Consider the following 24,085-nt stretch of genomic DNA (forward strand, 5'->3'; position numbering starts at 1 on the left):
GTTCTCTGGCCAGCTGTGTAACTCAACAGTTACCAGCATAGATCAGTGAACTTTTTGGAAAACTCACGTTCTTCTCCCCACTGGGTACACAGTACCCAGGCGGAGTCCACATTTTCCCCGCACTGAGCCAAACAGACATTTATGAAATAATAGGCATTTGGAAACATTTGAGCTTAGTGTGCAAAAACAAAAGACAAAAGTGGCTCGGATGGGCACTGTGATCTCCGGGCTGACACAGAGCATCCTTCATGATGACTTAATGAAAAAACTAAGGAAAAGGTTTTAAGAAAATTCCAAGAAGTCAGACAGTTTGCTCTGGTCAGACCACATCTTTGACAGCTGCTCCATGTGGCCCCGCTCCAGGGAGATAACATGCCTCCAGAACTAGCTGGCTGGGTCACCCTAGAGGTAAGCAAGGCTGACTTCCTTTGAGCAAAAATAAACCCTGCTGAGTTACATGATCCTGTCTCCTGCTTTCTTCAAGGAACATGAGATGCTAAGTGACAAAATTTGAAGACAGCAGCTGCGAATCCTCAGAGTCCTTACCTCCTGGCTGATTTAGTTACAGGTCTGCCTAGTTAAAGATGATCTACAGGTTATATACATAAGACAGTCTTCCTTGTCATATCCAACAAGCCAGTAATAACCAGGGAAACTGCCCCCAAATCTTTCAATCCCTGCTAATACAATTATGATGCATAGGCTAAGTCAGAAATAAAGTAGGGAAAGAAGCCCAGTGTTTTCCAGCCAAAGAACAGCCACACTCAAATATGTCCGCTCCGTTTGCATTCCTTCTCACAAATATTCAAGGTGTAGACACAGCAGTTGATGTTCAAAGTCCCCCTACTGTACAACTTACTGAGAGAGGTTGTCTGGAAGCAGAACAGCTCCCTTTGGTGAATCTAGCCAATATCAGGATGGGGTTTGGAGGGTCTCACCCGCCCACAACCAATGGATCCAACAATGTCAGAAATAGATGACGTGCCAGACAAGCTTGTAGACTCTGTTTTTGTCAGCAGCTGTCCTCAAAGGAGCGCTCGTGGCAGTTTCCAGCCCTTTCGGCCGAACACCACCAACGAAAGCCCCCAGCCAGCCATATATGTCTACTGACATTCTTGAGAGTGAGAGGGATGGCAAAAGCCAGAGACAGGGTTTCTTTGACAGTTGAAGACTCTCCATCATGAAATGATTTGGCTTTCACCTGGTCCCAAACCTGGCATCTACAGATACAACTTCAATTCCTCAGTAGGATGAGAGGGGTAAAAATTTTGGGCCTCTGGAGAAGGCACATTTCAGCTTGTGTGTGCTTAAAACAAACCCACACTTTCCTAGTATGCCCACTGTTATCCTAATGATGTAGCAGTGGGCAATCTGGAGCTTACTTTAAATGAGCACACTACCTACTTTCAAGAAATTCTCCTCTGCAGACACCAACAATTTCTTACTGGCTCAGAGTTTAAGAATAAGAGGAGTACTGGGAAAGATTTCTGTTGTCACATCAAACACAACTGGCCGTCAGAATCTTGAACTGGCGAAGATAACACCAAGCTAAGGAAGAAGTAGTTTTTAGTTTTCGTTTCCTTTCAAAACTTATTTTGTGAAGAATAAACATGCTGCATAGGAGCAATTCATTGGCCAGATAAATGGATGCCATGCTTATTTCTATTAATTGACTGAAATCCATCCTTTACCTGCTACCACAGGAGATTTCCGTTCATCCAGGAGCTGGATGGAGGTACTTGCTGTCACCACATTGCTTTTGTTGACTATTCCTGAAAGAGGAAAAACCAACAAAACACACACAAAAATGGATATAGTTGTGTGCCCAGGTTAAGAGAGTAATCATGCTGGCCCATGGCCACCAATTCTGCAGACTGTGCTACTGCATGGTTCCCCAAACCCAGAGTTGGCCAACTTTGTTAGGTCATAGGTGCTATGTAGACAGTCCTTTCAGCTGAAGGAATCAGTGCACTGAGTTATGACTGCCACACTGTGGGGTGGGGGGGTGGGGTGTCTGGCCTCTTTACATCAAAATTATTAGACACCACTAGAGGGACCACTTTTCTCTCTTGATTTGTGGTTACTAGTGACAGTGTTTACTTGTGTTAGTGATCACATTTACAGCCATGGACAGTTACATGAGATAAAGTTTTGAAATTATCTTACAAATTTGGAACTTTAGTCTCTTTTTGTTGGTTACAACTTTATTAACTTATAAAATTCTAATTTCAAGACCAGTTTTTCTTAGCAAAACCATTCTAATCAGGGATAGACTTGGCATACAATCCTTACTCCAAACTCTTATTCATGTGGTAACAATAAGGCATTAGTATGAAGACATTTTTGATTACTAACAATGGTTCCAATACCCACAAATTAAAGGACACTGAGCGCAGATTTCAAACCCCCTTGGTTAATAACTGTTAGCACAATGCTCACCTTATAAAAGGTGTTCGAGGAACAGAATCCAATTAAACTGGGAAACAGAGAGGGCAGACCTGAATTTGAATATGCTTATGACAGAAGCAACTGAGAATTTTCTCCTGGCTCAAGCTTAAGCAGTAATAAAAACCAGCTTCTTTTCCAATGTGTGCAGGTAATCAACACATGGCAGAAAAAATAGAGAGCTCCACCATAACACTTGTACTTGGTGATGTTACATTTTCTCTGAATCAAAAGGAAGAATGAAATCTAAGATGTTAAGTCATCCTTAACTTTACCATGAACAAGGCAAATTCCTTTGACAACCCCACTTGCCAAAAACCAATTCTATAACAGCTTTAATTAACCAGAATTTGTTTTTCCCAGACATAAGTCTCTGTGGGGAAAATGGTGAAAAGTAAAAACACACACCCACACAAGGGGCCATCACTCATAAGTACACACACACAGAACACTTCTGGGCTTGCTCTCATTTCTGACTGTTCCTTTTCCCTGTCCAGTTTGGAGCAAAATCCACCCTGCTAGAAAAGAACTTGATGCTTCCAGTCCAAATCTAGCAAGCTAAGTTCTTTTTTTTTTTTTTTTCTTAGAAGACCAAGAAAAAGAAAGGAACATGAGATTGCATGGTAAAAGAAGACGTCTGCAGCAAAATGAGAAAGTTCACTGTTCTCTTGGTTGATATTTTCAGCAATAAAGTGTCATCCAAACAAACATGAAGAGTCTTAGTCACCTGGACATTTGTATCTAAGGACACACATTGTGTGGTTGTGGGTACAAAGGAGTACAGACTCCAAGAATCTCAGTTTTTCCTGAAAGGAAACTAATTGATCATCTCCTCTAAAATTCCACCTGCTCAGGGAATTTCTACAAGAACATTTGGCCTTTCCTTGAGTATCTTCATTAGTAAGAGACCTTCTTCCTAATGCAACTAATTATTAGACAACTCTTGCCAACATGTCTTCTGCAAATTTTGAAAGCACTCTTCCTGAAGATGTGTTCATTCATGGAAATGAGCAAGTGCTAAGAACCAAGTAGGGGGCTTTGCACTAAGCACCAGAGAACTGTCAATAGGGCTGATTTTGGAATGCTTGAAAAAGACTGATATGGTGGCTCTAATATAAAACATAAGTATAGACTGAACTGTCTAAAGCAATCCAAGTTTATAGAAATAGGTCTTATTTGTCTCTGAAGTTACTACAATGCACAGTCAGAGCCTTTCCCAAAATGAGCACCAAAGACTATCAGCTGTATGAGACAAGAAAAAGCTAGGGACAATCAGAAAGTACTTTCAGTTTGTTTTACTTCTAAACATGGCTGAAATAAGTTAGTGTTCTTTTTGGGAGGGAGGTGAACTTAATCTTTTTTAAAACATTTTATATAAGTCTGGCCGGTTAGCTCAATGATTAGAGCGTGGTACTAATAAAACATTTCATATAAATTTTATTTATTTATATTTATTTATTTACATAAATTTTATAGAAAATGCTAGGACTAGGAAAATCACTGGTTATGTACTTTTCCTGGGTCACTGTAGCCCTCTATCAGGAGAGCACAAGTCTATACAAAAATCTCAGCTCTCACTCCTGCATGTTGATTTGAATTGATTTAGCTTCTGATAGGGGAATTGTGGGCCTACAAAGTGGTGTGACTCACTGAAGGTTCTGGCAAGGATGTTACGCATGCCTGAATTTTCTCTAAGTGGGGCTATGACAATATTTAAAAAAAAAATCTACCGAGAAGTTTGTATTCAAATTCCACACAGTAAAAAGTACCAGTCCTGCTTCCCAAAATGCTTTTTCCTACTTTGGTTAAGCAAAAGCTTCATTTTACTTGGGGTCATTATACTTATGGAACAGGTCAATGGTTCAGTGCTGGGCCAGTATTCAGCACTGGTCCTCGAGACAGAACTTGGCTCCCTCCAGCATTTGGATGGCTCCCCTACACTCTGCATATAATGCCTGGGCCAGCAAGACCAGACAGACAGAGTCCCACCTCCAACAAGGACCCCCACCTGTGCTAAACGGGATGGAGTAGACGAAGCTCCCTGGAATCTGCTCAGCGGCTCTTCGGTACCAGAGAGGGAAATGGTCTGCGTTAAAAATGTTCTCCTTGTCTCCAGCTTTCAGGAAATCCCTGGAAATGGAAAGGAATAAGAACATGTCAAAATCCACAAATAATCCAATTAAAAAGTGAGCAATGTACCTTTTCATTTTTCCAAAGAAGAGAGACAAATGGCCAACAGGGAAATGAAAAGATGCTTAGCAGTACTTACCATTAAGGAAATGCAGATCAAAATCACAATGAGCTATCACCAGACACATGTTAGGATGGGTATCATCAAAAAGAAAAGAGCTAAGAAATGTTGGCGAGGGCATAGAAAAAAGAACACTGGTGCACTTTGTAACCTGGAACAGCCAGCCACCATGGAACACAATATGGTGGGTCCTCAAAAAATTAAAAATAAGACTATCATCTGACTCAGCAATTCCACTGGAATATACACAACAGAAACAAAAACCCTAACTCAAAAAGATATTTTCCATTCACCGAAGCATTATTTACAACAGCCGAGAGATGGAAACAGCCTAAGTCTCAATCAGTGGATGAATGGATAAAGAGTAGTAGCATAGATACCACACATTCCACACAATGGAATAATATTCAGCCATAAAAATGAGAAAATCCTACCACTGGCCACGACATGGATGGAACATGAAAGCATTAATCTAAGTGAATTAGGTCAGACAGAAAAAGACAAACATTGTAGGATCTCACTTACACGTGGAAGCTAAAAACAAATGAGAAAACAAAGACAAACAAACAAAAACCAAAAAACCATCAAACTCAGAAAAAGAGATCAGATATGTGGTTACCAGGGGCAGGGTTTGGGGGACAGGGAACTACAAGAAGGTTATAAGACAACTGGGGACCATGGCAAACACTGCCGTGTGACCTATAATCAAGCTGTGACGAGAGTACATCCTAAGGTGTTCTCATCACCAGGAGAATTTTTCTTCTTTTCTTTTCATTGTATCTATATGAGTTGAGAGATGTGAAATAAACCTATTGCGGTAATCGCTTCACAATATATGTAAACCAAATCATCACGTTGTACATCTGAAGTGTATACAGTAGCGTATGCCAATTATTTCTCAATAAAACTGGAAAGGGAGAAGAAAGAGGGGGACGGGGAGGAGGAGGGAGGAGGAGGGAGAGGAGAAGAGGAGAAGGATATTGGCACCACTCAGCAAAGAAAAGCCAGATGCGGGTGCATCCTAATCACCTTTGTCAGGTGGAAACAGTGTTGGCTTTCGGAACTCCAACCTGCCTTTTTCAGTGCAGAGAGAACCTGTGTAGCATCGTGCACCCTGGATGACTCAGAAATACTCTGTAGAACTCCAGCAGTCAGGCTGTCTGTGGGTGAAATAATTTTTCCTAGTATATCCAGAATTAATTATCCTAGCATCTAAAAGCGAACAAGCAAAGCCTCCAGAAATCATATCACAAGACCAAAGAAAGGGTCGTCGAAAAGCTGTCTTGCCTTACAATTCATATGTGATCACATATCCTTGGGAAGATCAAATTAAGTAGATTTCACTCCTGTTAGAAAAAGTGTAACAGAGGTCGCAGTGGGCCCTGTGGACATCCTTGCTCCCTTCCTCCCTTCCCCCACCTGCTCTCCAGCCAACAGGACTGCTCTGGCCGTCTGTAAATGCCTCACCCTGCCCAGCCTCCCATGCCTACTACCCACAGTGCTTCTCTCTCTCCTGAAGCCTACCTGTACTCTCTTCCCCATTTCTTCCTTTAAAAATCATATTCCCTTCACAGTGTGCCTCAAATCCCACCTCCCACACCAATCCACAGAGACAAGCGCAAGCTCCTGCCCCACAGCCTTGGTCTCTCAGCCTTCTCCTTCCTTGGCCCTACCTGCGCTGTCATGTCTCCAACCCAAACCATCCAGCAGCCTGCAGTGTGAAGTTGGATCATACAGACAATGGAGAGAAATACTCAAATGTTCTCCATTGTTACAGCAGGGCTAAACTTATACGCTAAGTTGTAATAAGTTGGGTTATTAGAAATGACTTGACTTGGCTTCTAAATCAGGAAAGCATTCTGTAGTTGTAGGGTATGGCCAACCACGGATCTCTTGGTCTCTTTCTAAGATGCAAAGTTCATTCCTAGAGGAAGCCCATGCCATTGGAGGCCACTCTTAAAGTTCTCAACATGGAAATACACCTGCTTTTAACTTACACCAGTATGTTCTAATTCCTCTCGAAGGGCAGAGACATTATTTTTCTTGACATTTCCAGGGCCTGGCACTCATCAGGCACTCATCATGTGCTTAATGATCACATGATAAATCAAATCTCATATTCAGATAAGAGCTCCTCAAGTATTAAAAGTAATTTGCTGACCCTTTTCTAAACAGTATTTCTCAATTCTTTCAAATTCTGACATCAGTTATGGCCATGTTCCTATGTAAAGGCTCTCTGCTGTCACTCAAAAGGCCAACTGTGGAGTCCCGAGCAGGACTGAGATGGTGCATAGACATCTGAGTTATTCAGTGCTGGGCATAGGGAGTTCCAGGCATGATGTCATAGACGAGCTCCTCCTGGCACCGATATAGTCAGTGGTAATGCTTCCTGATCCTAAAATCAACAGGACTCACAAGTATTGAAATGTGACCTTTAGCTTTTTTTTTTTTTTTTCATTACACATGAGATTTTTCATAACCCTGACTGGGATAGGTGTGTGAAGGAGATGCTGCTGTCTAGTCCTAGGTGGGATGTGCAGCTGGCCTTCCACACTGGGCCATGGCACGACCATGCATTTTCACATGTGTTGGGATGCACAGAACCACAGGGAGGAAGGTGACCTTCTCATGGAGCAGTTAATGGTACCAGGAGCCCTTTTCCAGTCTTGGAAGGTGGGATAATAGCTTGGTTAGGAGGTTTGAGGTGGTTTTCACTTAGAACAATGGAGACATTTGAGGAAGACAAGCGACAGCCTTGAACACTGCATTACTGAGTGTCCAGCAGTGCTGCCCGGGACCAGACCATGCTGACACCAGGGCAGCAAGCAGGAGGCTGCAGGGCATGATCTCCATGGGCTTTGGTGTTCATACGAGAGCATCTGGTTGTCAGGAAACCTTGTGGGTCTCTGACAACTACCAAGTAGTGATTCACAAGGAAGCAGAAAGAGAGAGCCGATTGTATAGATCTCTGAAAATGTTCTTCAGGAAGATAGATCTTTCTGGATAAGATGAAACCTACCTCTAGATACTAGGAGCTGTTGTGGTGTTGTGTGAGACTGGTCTAGGTTATAGGCACAAATGAGTGACCTCGGGTGAGTTACTTGGGTCAATCACTGAGTCTCTGAGCCCCATTTACTCATCTATAAAGTGTCACCACAATTCTATCAGAGTTACACAACACAGTACGTACACTGAAAATGGCTCCAACGAGTATATGGGATTTTCAAGTCTCAGGAGCTTCTTTCGTTCTCTGTAGTTCACACAAAAGCTGTGAAGTGGTCATCGCTTAGACTTAGGGCCGTGGGGGGTGGGGAGCAGAACCAGATGGCAGAGGCTGGCATCACTGTTTCTGTTTGTGAGGCCACACTGAACACACAGATTCACTGCTGACACTGACGGGTACAGAGGCCTGGGACTAGAATCGATGTGCTTCAAAAGCAGATGGTGATGATAGGAAATGGAACTTCAGTGTAAGAGGCTGATGCCAGTACCAGTTAGCCCTGCAGCAGGGACTTTATATTCTCCAGCACTCTCCCCACGACTTTGCATGCCTTCTTTAAAAACATAGAAATTCTAAAAGCTTTCTAGCCCTGGCTAAGAGTATATCTAAATAGTTAGGCCTTAACAGATGCCTTTTGCTGGGATGGTATAGGCAGGTATAGGACCCTAAGACAATAGAACTCCTGGGCACCTGGGTGGCTCAGTTGGTTAAATGTCCGACTTTGGCTCAGCTCATGATCTCACAGGTTCATGAACTTGAGCCCTGCATCAGGCTCTCTGCTCTCAGCACAGAGCCTGCTTCAAATCCTCTGTGTCCCTCTCTCTTTCTCTGTACCCTCCCACTCTCTATCAAAAACAAAAAACATTTTAGGGGCGCCTGGATGGCTCAGTCGATTGGGCGTCTGACTTCGACTTGGGTCATGATCTCATGGTTCGTGGGTATGAGCCCTGCGTCGGGCTCTGTGACAGCTGGCTCAGAGCCTGGAGCCTGTTTTGGATTCTGTGTCTCCTTCTCTCTCTGACCCGCCCCTGCTCACGCTGTCGTTCTCAGAAATAAATAAAACATTAAAAAAAATTTTAAAAACATTTAAAAAAAGAGAGAGAGAGAACTCAAGGTGCTTCTATAAGAACCAATGACATGAGTTTCTTGAAGACAGAAGAATCATCTCATCCATACAGACATCCACGGTCTACTCACTCTGGGTCATGGTTATGGCACACGGAGCAGAGCTAACCCACACATGCAGATATTTTTAGCTTCTCAAACTGGTTTTACATCCATAGTTTTTGGCTCCTCACAAGAACCTGGGGAGATTTTTCAGGGGCACAGAGCAAAGGCAACGAATGGGATGAGCCAGGTGCATGCCCAGCGATCCTGAGGTGACCTGCAGGACAGACTAGCAAGGCACACTGTCTGGCTGTGACTGTTCCTCTGGTTTGTCTGTTTTAATCTCCAGACAAATAACAGGCTTCGTCTTGAGCAGGAGAAAGTTCCTGCATCTCCTTCTGCCTCTCTCTAGGTTCCAGAAGAAGGTGATGTGTGTCTTGTCATTTCTAGTCTTTCTAAGAACTTGCCATCTGGAAAGACAATTGGGCAGGGCTAAAGGCTGAAGAGGGCTTGGCACCATAAGGTCACAACTGTAGTCAATTTCCTAAATGACAAATTTGAGATGCTGAGAAAGAGTCCTCAAACAGGAAGTAAAAGCCAGTTCATGGACCATCTAAGAATCCACTGATTTCCCACTTACCAGACTTGGTTTTATAAGATCATATGGTTGGGGTCAGGGCCTCGTCTAAGAGGTAAGAGCACTGCTGACTGGGGCTTGCTTGGACAGGAGTGTCCCCTCCTTGGGTCTCTGTGGGGACACCCCTTTCAGATTGGTGGCTGGCCTGTGGCTTGGTCATTCACTGCCGGGAATGCATAGGTCAGGGTGTCTGAGGGCCCATGGTAATGTCTGAAACCTCCTCACATGCACTAGGCAAACTGTCTGAATCTCAGACTCCATTTGTCCCTCACTTAATAATGCCTCTTACTTCAGAGGGGAAAAAAAACCCCGAGAAACATTAATGGGGCCAGAAAAGACTTCCCAGGCCCACAACCACCTCTGGTCCAACACCAGTTTGAAGAGTTAAGGCCCTGTTGCTCTCTGAAGACACAGAGGCTGGCTGGCAGTGATTTAAAGTGCATCTGGGTACTAGACGCGCTGCCCAATTCCCATCTGGGTCTCTTTGGCAGCACAAGGAAATACCGTCCAACCCAAGTCCCACCGGATGGCCCACTCCTGGGTGTGGGGCTCTGCGGGCCCTCAGGCTCAGCGCAGAGGCACCGAGCTTTATTAAAGCACACACAAACAAATAAACAACAGACTTGAAACCCTGATTCTTGGACAGGCAGGAATCCCTCCGCAGAGCTGCTGAGCAGCTGAATGCCCTGGGGCCATCTGTCAGGAGTCCTTCTGGCTGCTCCCCCAGCAGCCCCTTCGTCGCCAGATTCTGCAGTGAGTCACCAGCACAGGAGAGGACTCCAGGACAGTGGAAGGAAGCCAGCAAGCATGAAGAACAAAGGGTTGTGGAAAGGCCAACAGGCAGGTGAGCACGCACGCCGGGGGCCCCCGCGGTAGAACAGGGAAGAACCATGTCAGCAGGCCTGGGGTGGCCTGAAATTTTCTCTACTGATGATACAACGAGACACTTAAGCGTCCCTTGACTTTCCCATTTCAGGAGCTCCCTGGGCCCCTGCAGAAGAGCCTGCCTACTTACTGGTTGGTGAGTTGCTCAGCCCCAACAAACAGGTTGATCCTCGAGAGGCCCGTGCGAGTGCCGAGGAAGGCCACCTCCACGCCCTTGTCAGAGTTCCTGAAACACAGCAGCAGACAACAGGGGGTTGCGTCCAGACAGTAAGCAGATGATGGCTTTTGCATCTTAAGACTCACTGCATGTTTTATGATATAGCAGTTTTGAAACCTGAAATTTTAAAAGAAATTATAGAAACACATACACATACACACACACACACACACACACACACACACGGCCACATGCACCAAGCACAGAACACAAACTCACCCCCTTACAAAAAGTGTTTTCGGCAATTCTTGCAAAAAAACTAAGAACTCCATTGAATTCTGAGAACTCAAAGCATCATGAACAAATGCACCCCCATGCTCAATAGATACATCTTTATCTTAGGGTTCTGGGTGCACATTCAGAAGAGCAGCCCGGAAGGGGAACTACTTTATGGAGAGGAAGAAAATCCTTACATAGAAGTTTTGCATTGATCTCCCAAATCCACTCTTGGTCCTGAAACCATTAGTGGAATCTGGCATCAGTGACAGCACCAGCTGAGCCACTGGATCAGGTCTGCAGCGACCTATAGCCTGGAAATGTCTAGGATCTGAATTCTCCACCGTTTGAAGTCACCGACGAGTAATTTTACCAGAGCACAGGCCTTATTCTTACCACTGTCCCCAAAGAGATGAGTAAAGAAATGGCTTCTTCAGGTCCCTGCAGGATACCATGCAGAAGACCCCTAAGAATGGCCTTAACAAAGGAAACTTATTTTAAAATCCACTGAAGGAGGGTCTTTCAACTTTCAAGGCAAAAATTTTGTGTGTTCGGGATATCCACAATGCCTACTTCTTCACAAAAAGCAAATGGTCTTTCTTCACAAATATATAATTTCATTCTTCAATAAACCTATGAAGAGAATACTGTTTCTTGAATTTGCTTCCCTTCCCTAAATGCTAGTAGCAATTTGATTTGAAGCACTATCCATGTCATCTTCAATATAAGATAATTTGGTTACTTGATCTTTGATAGTAGTCAAAGTGGCCAATACTACCTTTAAGTACTTAAGGGGTGAATAAAAACCAACACTATGCATTTGTTTCTGCTTGCAGCCTACCCAAATTGGAAAGCCAGGCTGCCCAATCAGTTACAGATGTGGACTACGAAGCAAGCTACCATTTTGGAAATCTTTAGCATGTGTTAGGAGTGAACCAGCAATCTTTGCATGGGATTTTGAGTTTCATGAGACCTTAAAAGAAACATTTCTACATTCACCAGAGAAAGCAGTCACAGGAAAGGTTTTGACTCTTTCCCAACCTCCCAGGGAATAGGAACCATGTGAGTAAGCAGTCCAAGGACACCCCCAAGCATAATGAGAATTGTAATCTCTCTTTGGAGCTCCAGACTCCTATATTGAACTGCCCACTTCTCATCTCCACCTGGGAGACTTAAGCTTAAAACGTCTAGGAAAGAACTATGGATGTGCTCAGTCCCAAATCTGCTTTTCTTTCATTGTCTCCTGACCTAGGAAATGGTACTGCTATCTACACAGGTATTCGTGTTGTAAATCGGAGAACAATCCTTGACAGCTCAGCCTCCCTCCCCTCACTTGGTGGACCCATCATCGAATCCTCGGCAGTGGTGGTGGGATCAGGGGGTGCCTCACTTCTGAAGCATGCCACAAGTGGATCTTTCCTCTCTGTGCCACAGCCACTGCCTTGGTCTAAGTGGAAAATCCCTTGGAATGCTGTAGGAGCCTTTACTTTTGCTCTTATCCCATTAAACTATGTTCACATAGCAGTAGGAGGATATTCTTTAAAAATTCAAATATGATCATGCCCTTCTTAAAACCTTAAAATGTTCTTCTTAAAAATCGTTCAGTGGCTTTCCAATACTCATAGTATAGTATTCAAAATCCTTCACCTAACTCCCAAGCTCCTGAGCCATCTAGCCCATCTACAGCCTCATCTGCCCACATCTTCTAGCCTACCTTCTAGATTTCAGTTCCGTTGGCCTTCTTTCTTTCTTTCTTTTTTATTTTTTAAATGTTTATTTTTGAGAGAGAGGGAGAGAGCACAAGGGAGGGAGGGCAGAGAGAGAGGGAGACACAGAATCTGAAATAGGCTCCAGGCTCTGCGCTGCCAGCGCTGAGCCTGATGTGGGGCTTGAACTCACGAGCCGTGAGATCATGACCTGAGCCCAAGTCGGAGGCTTAACCAACTGAGCCACCCAGGCGCTCCCCCATTGGCCTTCTTTAAATTCCTCAAATGTGCCAAATACTGTTGTACCTCAGGACTTTTGCACATGCTATTCCAGTTTCCTTAGAACTAGTTTCTAAGGAACTAGTTTCTTCTCAGAAGGGTCTTCTATCTTCCATCTCCACTCTAGGTCTTGTCAAATCTACATGTCCTTACATTTCTTTCAAAGCAGTTATCAATTCTTAATAATTTGGTAAATCTTAATAAGCTGGACTTAATGCCTAGCCCAGCTCCTGACGTACAACAGACATGCAATCAGTGATGCATGAATGAATGAACGATAAAGGAATGAAAATAAGAACAGAATGAATGACTGTCAGGATAGAAGAGAATATACAAAAGGCAAGGTAAAAGAATGAATGGAGCTAATAAAGAACAAAAAAGGAGAGAACTAAATAATGTGTGACATGAAAGTATAAACAAAAAGGAATGTTCTTTCTTTCTATTTTTAATCTTTAATGACCTATTAAAATTAGTAAGATAATTGTAACATTAGTAAGCTGCTGAAGACATTGGCAAAAGCCACCACTGCCCAGCCCCCTCTCCCCGTGTCCTCTGCCTGCCACAGAAAGAAAACCACAGGGTTATATCCTGACACCCTCATGAAACAGAGCTCTCACTTCCCCATCCTACTTACAACCCGGCCTGGCCCAGATCCCAAGTCCCCTCCAGACTGTGAGGTACGGGGGGCCATGCAGGGCAAGAAGCTAAGCGCTCCTGCCTCGCTCTCCCTTGCCAGTGCCCCTCCCCCCACCACCAAATTTNCCGCTAATCTGCTCTAGCTCTTGTGGTTTGGAGCTTTGGGGAAAATTAAAGCACTTTAACACCAAGCTCCCCAAACACTTTAGTTCTTTAAACCATAACCATATTTCGGACGGCTTGTGGGGAAATGGCCAGGAAAGGGGGACACGTGCAACCACTTACTCAGATTTGTTGAGGGCAAGACTGGTCCAATAGGCTTCAATGGGAGCGCTCACCACGGCATCAAAAAGGACTTCTTGTATCAATTCTTTATCACCTATTAGGAGGGACAGGCTTGAGAACATGGCTGTGGCTGGGCCCCCAATGGGGTCAAAAGAGGCGNTGACGCATTAGGCATTAACCCCCCACCAGCAGAAAATATGGGACAGTTCTGACAGCTGATACACCCGCAGTAGAGGGGCCCCCAGAGCATCCGGATGAGACGACAGTAAACAGAGAGTCTCAGGCATGTCACACTTCACTTTTCTGGCTTCTCTTCCCATCTAGGAGTTCATGCCACAGACCAGCATGCCTTAGAAAGTTTGCTGGTCCATCCACATTTCTGTCTTCTAACTGAGGTTCTTCAGGGTCCTGCTCCCAGTCGTTTGTAAGAAGAGAAAGGGATGTGATAACTAAACACTCCTGGGACTTTTGTTTTGTGATTCCTTCCATCTGGCTGGTTTGTTTGCTTGTTCCAATTTAAAGCAGGAAATCTGTCCCTATCCAAAGAGGGAATCTTGCTGGGGCTCTGTGGAAGGGGCTAAGGAGTCGGGGATATCATGGGTCCAGGAGAGGCATCAGAGCCCTCCAATCACTCTGCAGAGGGGCTGACTAACTATCACCTACAGCCGGCCAGTCCTCACCTTGACTGCTGGCCAACAAGACAGTGGCACTTTGCTCTAAATGTAAAAACTAAAAATAACTTATTACCAAAAAGACAATGGACACAGTGAGATAGTTACGTAGTGGAATGCCACATAGTAGTTCAAACAAATGCACTACAGGCAGATGATCAACATAAGTAAATCTCAACAATGTAATGAGTGAAACACAAGTTATAGAACAATACATATATTATATCCTAGGTAATATATATCATATATAAGTTTTAATATACAAAATAATGAAAATAATGGTACATACTGTTCATGGATACATATATATGTATATACACATGCAAATATACATACATATATACATATCTATATATTACTATATGTAGTAATAGTATAACATAATAATGTAATAATATAAGAAAATAATGTAACAATATAGGTAATATAATAGTATAATTGCCTGGGAGTGACATATATGGGAGGCTAACTCTCTTTGGGATGGAAATGGGACCAAACAGGAGACTCAGGGGCTTTAACATAATGTTGAACATAATGTAATGTTTCATTCCTTAAAAAGCACCTAAAGGAAATATAGCAAAATATTAATATTTGATAAAGCTGGATAATAAATATACATTTAAAAATATATCTCTATACCTTTGGGTTTTTTTTTAATATGTCATTCAGGAAGTCTAAGAAACAAAATAGGCTTATATGATGTCCATCTGATCTTTTCTCTACTAGAGTGTGGCCTCAAAAGTAAATCTGTTTCATGAAGATGCACCTTAGACATGAGATAAATGTCCTTCCCTCTCTCACAGGGCTGCTGTGCTTATTCTAGGAGACGGCATATGGAAAGAGGCGCTCACATCACTGAAGAAGTGGTACCTGGCAAGGGCAGAGGCAGGTGTTGTGCTCACTGCTGGAGAATCTCTCCTCGCCCAAACCAGTCACTGTACTTACATGCCAGTCCAGGAACCACTCTCGCACTTGGTGAGCATCAGGTCTGCCGCTCTCTCCCTGCCCACTCTGCACCGGCCACTGGCCATTTCTGACTCACTGAGCTTCCTCAGATGCCCCATGGTAGGAGGAGAGGCAGCAGCATATATATCCCATGAGGCAATGTATGTCCGTGATGATCCCTTTCTGGAGGGAAGCAGACCTCGAGTAGGGCCTGAGATGAGACCAGTCCTATTTCCTGCCCTTGTTTCTCATTTGTAAAATAAGGGAGCAGATATTCACAGTCCCTTCCCAGTGGGAACATTTCCATCTTACTCAGGTGCTTGACTTTAATGGTCTAGTAGGGGGACAAGGTCAATGCAAAAGGTTAGAATGTGACTGGGGGTTCTGCATGGCTTCCAGTAGCCCCTGTTCCCCCTCAGGCTCCTGTAGGAAGCAGACATTCAGCTGGATTTACTGGGAGTGATCATCTCTGCGAAAGCAAAGCTTCCCTGGGAAGCTGAGGGGGAGTATGGTTTTGGGTTCACTCTGTACTATGGCCACACGCACACACAGTACACTCACATTGGAGCAGAGGTTCTTTGCCTTTGAGGTAGAGCTTGATGGCTTCTAGCTGAGACAGATGACGGTGCTCTGGGTGTAGGTCAGTGTTGCAGTAGGACCTAAGAATATGACATGGGCCAAAACAGGAACACGTGAGTATTTGTGGCGTCGCCTTCCTTTGCCTTTGAACCGGGAGAGGTAAGGAGGGAGAAGAGATGACTTGATATCAAGGATGGCAACTAATATCCATGCTGATGAAGGATGGTTTAATTCTTACCATTCATCTGCCAGGGACACATCAGGGTGCTCTAAGTCATGCAGGCCTGGAGATCAAGCAAAAGGGGTTAATGAGTACGGATCACCTGCATGGGGCACAAATACCCCTCATCTCTCAGGTGATCTAAATGCTTGAGGACAGGACCATTGAGTGATGACAGTAGGCACCAACCCCAAGGATATCTGCTCATGAAAAGGGACTCTGGACAACAGAAACAAGGCAGAACTCTCTCCCCATTTCCATCTCCTTCGGCCACTGCTGTCACCTTCCCTGGCTGAGTATCCCAGGAAAGCCCAAACTCCATGAAGATAATCGACACACCTGAGAGCCCTGAGAGACATGCTTAGTATGTTGGTGGAAACACTGGTGCTGGAGCCCCACACGGCGGGAGCAGGGAGCTGGTCTGGGCCACTTAACTCGTGTGTGAAGTTAGCAGGTTACTTTACTTTTCTGAATGTCAGTTTCTTCTTGTGCCAAACAGGAATAATAATAGCCTCTAACTGATGGGTGGTTGTGAGGGTGAAATGATAGGTTGAATGATATGAAATTGTCAATACTCAACTGTTTTTGACCAGCAAAAATTGCTAGTTGTTATAGGATCCTAAGCACAAATGCACCATTGGTCCAGAAAGGTAGCTGGGACAACTGGGGGTTGCATGGAACTGGGGAGTTTTTACAGAATGCTCCAGACCACTCTAACTCTGTGAAACCACTCTCTTTCATTGTACCTTCATGTGAGTTTGTTTTGAAGGCTCGTCACCAGGCAAACATTTGTGAGTGATGACCTCAGGAACTCAGATGATGCTTATATAGCCTGTTTGAGGGTGTCAGAGTTTCCCAAATGGCCAACAGTATCTTACTGCACTCAGGATACCAGCTTACTCCTCAAATACAAATGCAGAACAGAAATAGCCAAATACTAGATCTAACACACCTAACACATTTAACTCATCTACTCTAGATGAGTAGATAGATACCACATCTACTGATGACTGATAACGTGGACATTAATGACATAAGCTAATTTATTAAACAACTACTATGTTCTTTCTCTTTGTGCATGTATATGTGTGTGTGTGTGTGTGTATATATATATATATAGTGGTATACATATTACTAAACATACTATTAGCATGTATTTATATATATGTGTAGTAGATACGAGGTGTCAAGGAGGTTCAGTAGAGAAATAATTTCAGCAAGTAAAACTATAACCCATACCTTCAGCCTCAGTAGCAACTCCTTACATTTTGAACAATGTCTACCTGTTGACCACCTATGTAATATATGACAGTGGGAAAGTATGTTGAAAATTCCCACATTCTGTGGGGCAGCATTCTTTATGAGAGATCCTGCAAAAGTGTGGTTGCCATCCCCAAGAACCCCTACCTTCTTCAAGAACAGAGCAGAACAATAATTGTGCCATGGCCCTTATATCAGGACCCTCTACCACTTGGTCCAAGCGGAAGCAGCTTTCTCAGGCCCGGGTACTCAAAGTTGGCAGGATTGCAAGTCCTCTTATTTACACAGGACCAACAGAGAGAGGAAGGTCTGACCTCATTTGTGTGGATAACCAAATACTCTCCCCCTTGCTGGGATTCAAGCTAATTTCTTGCATGGTGATTCTAGTTAGTTCTGTGACCTCTCAGCCTAATAGCTGTGAAACACACAGGGTTCTAGAAGGTGATGGCTAAAGAATGACCCAAAAGACAATGCAAAACAACTCTGTGTGTGTGTGTGTGTGTGTGTGTGTGTGTGTGTGAGAGAGAGAGAGAGAGAGAGAGAGAGAGAGACAGACAGACAGAGAGAGAGACAGAGAGAAAGAAAGAGAAAGAGGCAGGCCTGTGTACTGAAGATTGGCTAAGGAAATGGACACATGAGATGCAAACAATCTATTGATAACCTCTCTTTCTATTGTTCTGACCATGGGCTGTTTCCTCAGTTCACCTCAGATAGTTTAGACATGAATTTTCTGGCTTCATGGGCAGAGATATTCACAGAACCACACATGGCTCATACAGTGAGAAAATTCTAGAAGTTAAAAAAAGTGATTTCTGAGAATACATCCTGTTGAGTATCTTGCCCAAGTTACAAAGTTGCCTGCTCTCTCTTACGTGTGTCTGGGAAGAGAGACCATGTGATCGATTAGCTCTGCAATGGCCACAATGAAAGCTTTCAATCTCCTTTCTAGTCCTAAAGATCTCACAATGACTTGTGAGACAATGATCTCACAATGACCTGTAAAACAATGAACACTACCTGGGAGCAGACCAGGAAGTTGGCTATGAAACTTGGCCTCTCAGGACCACCAATCTCTTCATTCTCCACTACATCATTGGAGTGAGCCCTGAGGTGGTCCAGCTTCTGGAAGTTCACTACATGCACTTGTAACCAGCTCAAACCCATTAGAACTGTCTTGTAACCAACCTTCCTGCTCTTGGCCATACTTTCTGGGGACACCCAGTGAGACCACTGGTCTGGTCCTGCTCCTTCTCTGTGGAGAAGCAAATCCTCACCTACACTGGATGAGAGACTTACTCAAGGCCATTTGGGGAGAGGAAACTTTCAGAGGTCAGCCTCACCCCTCCCCTGTGAACTGGTGATACTGGGGAAGGGAGCTTCTCTGAGCTACCGGGTTGTTGTAAAGGGCAGAACAGGTGTGGCAGTGGTTTAAAGGTTTCAAGGGCTGTAACAACTACTACCATTCACTGGAAGTTTACGAGCGCCCATGCTTTATGAAGACAAGGGGATCTGGGAATCTCAAGGTGCTCCTTATTCCTTCTGACCTAGGTACAGCATTTAAATGATCATATTTTCCCCCTTGGACCTGGGCTGCCTTGAAGCACAAATGTAATCTGTGGCTCAACTGTGTGGAAGACTAAGGCTTGCATACCTTTGTTTTCATTTTATTCCCCCTGGGCTTGAATTTTTATACTACTTGGTATTTTCCTTGGTTGTGATTTTTTTATGCATGAGAAGAATATAGTTGGTGGATGATCCTACGAGTTGGCTCAACAAGATTATGGATTAAAGCAAATACAAATAAATGAAACCATAAGGAAGGCCACTCCTAGTGGGGATATTCCCACCATTCAGAAAGCAAGCTTAGATCAAGTGAGCAATAAATTGAGTCAAATGCCCAGGGATTGGAGTCAGGGTTGAACAGATGAGCAACATCTTTGGTTAACCCAATGGCTGGATCTGGGGCCTTCTCCCCACCGTAAAAGATAAAATGGGCCAAAGCATCATCTTACCTTCTTCAATGGTTACATTCCCTCGGAAGAAATATTTCCCATGGCCTCTGGAGAGCGCCACACCTAAGCTGTGCAGAGAAACAAAGCAGACCTTGAAATCCACGGCATTGACTGGAATAGACTTGTGGGTTAACTTTTTATTTTCCATTTTCACATTTCCACTTCATGTTCTGTAAACAATTTTTCCAACAGTTTACTTTCAAAACCCCACTGATTATAGTTGGTGTTGGTTTTTCTTAGGTTCAATCAGCTGCTTCAGAGCAATTTCGGATTAGAACTACCAGCAGCCATTGGCTGCTCTTGCTCATCTTGAAAGAGGCGTGGAAAATGCCTTGCGAGATGCCCTTGCAAGAGCCATGTGCCCTGCTCCTCACCACTGTCTGATGCACTCCTGCCCTACATTCAGCATCAGATGGGTCTTTCCAGACCCTAGATCTTAGGATTAGGGAATCTTTCAAGGGCTAACATAAAAATTGCCACTACCACTAGAGTGTAGCCATATTATTGCATTGTGAGCATCTGTGCCCAACCCTTTCCTTGGTCTAGTAGATTTTTCCAACTCTATGAGCTTGATTTAAGCTCCTTTCTAAAATAAGAGAATATATTTTGAAAACACAGTCTCTTCATTCTGCAAACCCACTTAGCGGACATGTGTTCCCTTGCTTGCTTTGCTTCCAAATGCAATCAAACTCACGATCCCTGGCAGTCTATGACAGCGATGCTATCATTTATTTTTCAGATTAATCTACAGTCAGTAAATTCTTTCTCTCCTTAGCTCTGTGAGGTACCAGTTCGGGAATGTGAAGCTGCCCCACTGAAATAACTTCCTGCAAAAGTGTTACAGCAGTAAGGTCACAGGAGCGGGAGACTACAGAATGCCACATGCACGTCTGAAGGCAGGCAATGGGGCAAAGCCATTTTTCAGGACCGTTACAGAGAAATAACAGGATTCAAAGGTGGACAAGCACAGAAGTACACTTCAGAGAAATTAAAATGGAGGCACAACACATAGGGATGGAAATGCTACTTCCTAGTTCGAAGGCCTGTTTTTTTGATCATGGAAATAAAAGGTGAAATGGAACTCACTGGGCAGCAAGTTAGATAGATGGTTAAGGAACCTGGTAACCCTCTGAACTGGTCTCTCCACCCTTAGTTGGAACCCCCAAAGCTTATTTGCTTGATAATGAGATGCAAAGCCATGACAAATTGAGTGAGTCTTCCTAGGTGAGCCTGAACCATCTTCCCCCTTCTGGAAAACAGAAACAAAAGCAGCCTGGGAAAAGCCCCTTCCTCACTCTTTCCAGCCTTTCGGCAGGGTGTTTGGTTATCTTCGGATGACGAGCTCTGAGAGCATCAGCAGGTTTTGTACAAACACAAGTGATGGATCTGATGGAATGTCCATGTATTATGGTCAGCTCTACCTGAAAGGGGTACCCTTGATGTCTGTATAATAGTAGTCATTTGTCATCACCAAAACCCGTTTCTAGATTGAAAAAAAAAAGTCGTAGAGAGAAGAAAACATGGTTAGTCTGCTAGGTGACGTTTTCAGAAATAAATAAAAATAAATGGACACGCTATGATCACGTTAACAGTACTACATGAATCTTGTTTGAGATAAGTAAAGACAAGAGAAAAATGATCTCAGCGAAAGATATTTATTCCAGATAGAGCTTTCAAAGCTAATTTTTCACAGTGGTTTGTTTTAAAGTAAGCAGCTAGAATGTTTGAGAAAAATGTACCCCTTTGTCCACTGTCTTCTTCACCTCCATAGAGAACTTCCCAGTCTTTCGGTTCACCATGGCGTTTCTTAACTGAAACAACAGAAGGAAACTGGTATTAGTCCTTCCCTAGGTTGCATGCCATCTGGCCATCTAGCATCCTGCAGCTTGGGAGCACATTTGGTGGTGTGTGCCAAGGAGAGGTATCACAGGGCTGGGCCGTTTCCCCATCAGATCGTGGGCACTTTGGCGCTCGGGCTGCATTCTGCACTCAGCCCTCTAGAACAGGGCTTCTCCAGAGTAAACATCCAACAGCTGCTATACCAAGGGAGAGAGGCTAACAACAACAAAAGACTTTCCACTTCAGTTTGGGGTGCTCGTGTAAACCTTGGGGCAGCACCCATGAAAAAGCCTGTACTATGTGAATGGAGCCTGAGAGTCAGAGAATGAAGTCCCAGCAACCACGAAAACTCTCAAGAGGGCAAGAATGTCTCTGGGGACAAGTTATGTTTTCAAAAAGGATATTCGTTTGTCATGAAGAAATCATTTTTCAAAACATAATCAAGTGAAAGATGTTTTCCTACATAGTATTTTTTATTTTAAGCCAAACCATTTGGAAGACAGGGATTCTCTTTCTACAGCATGAAGCATCTTCAAATGCTCCCAGAGAAATTGGAGCCAGCTAATGGTCTCACTTACAGTAACGTACGGTGACAGGGCAACCCGGTATCTGAGTTCTGGGGGTCCCATCTAGGGACAGTGAATCCCATGCCCTCCTTCCATCCTTGGCTGACCTCTTCTAATTATGCGTGGCCCTTCTGTGGGTTCACAGAAGGACAGCAGACGCAGTGATGAAAGATGTGCTGTCGTGGGCACCAATGGGGGATGAGGGGTATGCCATTTAATGGAACAGGAACGGATGCTAACATGCCACACTTTCCTGGCCTCGTGCCTGTTTTTTTTCTTTCTTTCTTTTTTTTTTTTTTGTTTTTCAAATTCTCTCCCTTCTTCTCTCCTCTGAGGAGCTTGACTAAGATCTGGCCGATAGAAAACTGTAATGTTTGCAAGTAACCTAAATTTGATTCAGGGCTGTCTAGATTCGGGTTCACATTCCCGTCTTCTGTGAGAGAGTAAAAAACATAATTTTTAGCTGGAGGCATGTATAAAATAAAACATATATTTTACTCTAGATATTTTTTAACAACACATAATAGGCATTTCTGGAAATATTTTCCCATTTTAACTTTTGTGGTTTTGGATGGGGAGAGCTGGTCCTAATTAAGTCTACTTTCTAACTTTCAAGAACGGCTCGATTTATCTTTAACATGGTTTTCATTTTTCCTTTTTCTGGTGCCTGCCTAAAGCCATTTGGGACCTTCCCCTCTCACATTCCCCAGGCAGGTCGGAGATTAGGTAAGCTGCTCCATGAGTCCGTACCACCCCGCACCCATCCCCCAGTAGCAGTGAACAATCAGCATCATCCCCGGATGGCTCCAAGGCCAAGGTCACTGATACTCTCTGGAGGCAAATGCTTGTATGATTAGTCCGGTCTTTCTCTTTTCTTCAATTTTAATGAAAACAGATTACACTTACTGAACACCTACTTGTGAGGCAGAATAGCACTATAGTTAGGAAGTGACTCCGGAGCCAGAGCTTATGATCTTGAACAACTCACTTACCCTCTCTGTGCCTCAGTTTCCTTTCCTGCAAAATGGAACTAATGACAGCACCCAACTCACAGAGTTGTCATGAGAAGGAGATGCACTGATATTTAGAAGAAAGCCTTGTCCACCCCAAGCATCCAGCACATGTTAGCTGCCTCCACTATCATCCCCACCAATCACTGTCATTGCCATCCTCTTCCATCCCTTTGATGTTAGACCCTGATCAAGAGCTTAAGGAATCAGAATTCAAGCTTGGGTTTGCTTGACCACAGATGCCCATGCTCCAAACCAATGTCTTTTCAACCTTTGACTGTGAGTCACATAAGAAATACACCTTACTCTGTGATGCAGTCTGATGTCTCTTATGTTAATAAATTTCAATGCTTGTAAGTGCTGCTCATGAACAAATAATGGATTATGGGATCCCCCCGCACCCCCTCCCAGCTCCCATGTTAAAATTGTGGCTCTTCACAACCTGTGGGTCAGCACAAACTGAAAAATTGTCAGCCCACGGTAAAGAGAAATACCTCAGGGTATCAAGACTCAAGTCTTACTGGTGACACAGACTACATTCTGTGACCTCTCTGTGGCTTCATTTACTCCTCTTTCATTCATCCCATGCAAAGTGTTGTGAGCAAGGACGCCCAGACCTCAGGGATCCTGTCAGGTGCTGTATATCTGTGTTGACCAGTCTTATAAAGCCCAGACATCACTTACAGATACTGTCCACTGAGCTCTTACTACGTGTCAGACACAGGTTTTAAAACCCTCAAAATAAGGCACAATTATTATCCTTGTTTTACAGATGGGGAAACTGAGGCACAAAATGAAGAAACTTGTCTACAGTCATACAGGCTCTCTGTCCCTTAAGCCCATGTTGTTACTTTGCTTCTCAAAGCAAAAGAGGGAAAGCATTTGGACAAATGTAAAGCATTAATATAAAACTGTATAGCATGAAGACAAAAATAATTTATGTTATTTTGAATTTTTTAAATCAAAGAAAAGTTTTTAAACTTGACCATGAAACAGTCTAAGGTGTATTTTTTTTTAAGATTATTTATTATTTAGAGAGATATAGAGCACATGCGAGTTGGGGAAGGGCAGAGAGAAGGAGCGAGAGAATCCCAAAAGGGCTCTGCGATGACAGCGGGGCTTGATCCCACGAATAGTGAGGTCGTGATCATGACCTGAGCTGAAATCAAGAGTCAGATGCTTAACTAACTGAGCCACCCAGGTGCCCCAACAGTCTGAGGTTTTATTTTCCAGTAGACTGTCCCATTAGGGGGTGACAGGAAGGTGGTTTCCGTCCTTGTTGCCACAAGAGGAAAGGGGATTTTGTACTTTTTCAATG

At 43.8% G+C, this 24,085-nt stretch overlaps 1 protein-coding gene across 2 annotated transcripts in view; it reads right to left on the reverse strand.

Annotated features, from left to right (window-relative positions):
- CACNA2D3 (calcium voltage-gated channel auxiliary subunit alpha2delta 3) overlaps positions 1-24,085 on the reverse strand; it is a 771,963-nt gene that overhangs the window by 253,656 nt on the left and 494,222 nt on the right. For both annotated transcript variants that reach the window (XM_077776662.1, XM_077776663.1), the window contains exons 17-25: positions 21,092-21,163; positions 20,774-20,835; positions 19,353-19,420; positions 16,099-16,144; positions 15,843-15,940; positions 13,666-13,759; positions 10,457-10,552; positions 4,454-4,575; positions 1,692-1,772 (exon numbers count right to left, since the gene is read on the reverse strand). In XM_077776662.1, coding sequence (XP_077632788.1) covers positions 1,692-1,772; positions 4,454-4,575; positions 10,457-10,552; positions 13,666-13,759; positions 15,843-15,940; positions 16,099-16,144; positions 19,353-19,420; positions 20,774-20,835; positions 21,092-21,163 — 739 coding nt within the window. The remainder of the gene's footprint in view (positions 1-1,691; positions 1,773-4,453; positions 4,576-10,456; positions 10,553-13,665; positions 13,760-15,842; positions 15,941-16,098; positions 16,145-19,352; positions 19,421-20,773; positions 20,836-21,091; positions 21,164-24,085) is intronic.

The sequence above is a fragment of the Crocuta crocuta genome, unplaced genomic scaffold (genome assembly GCF_008692635.1).
Source record: "Crocuta crocuta isolate KB4526 unplaced genomic scaffold, BGI_CrCroc_1.0 scaffold87, whole genome shotgun sequence".
Lineage (NCBI taxonomy): Eukaryota > Metazoa > Chordata > Mammalia > Carnivora > Hyaenidae > Crocuta > Crocuta crocuta.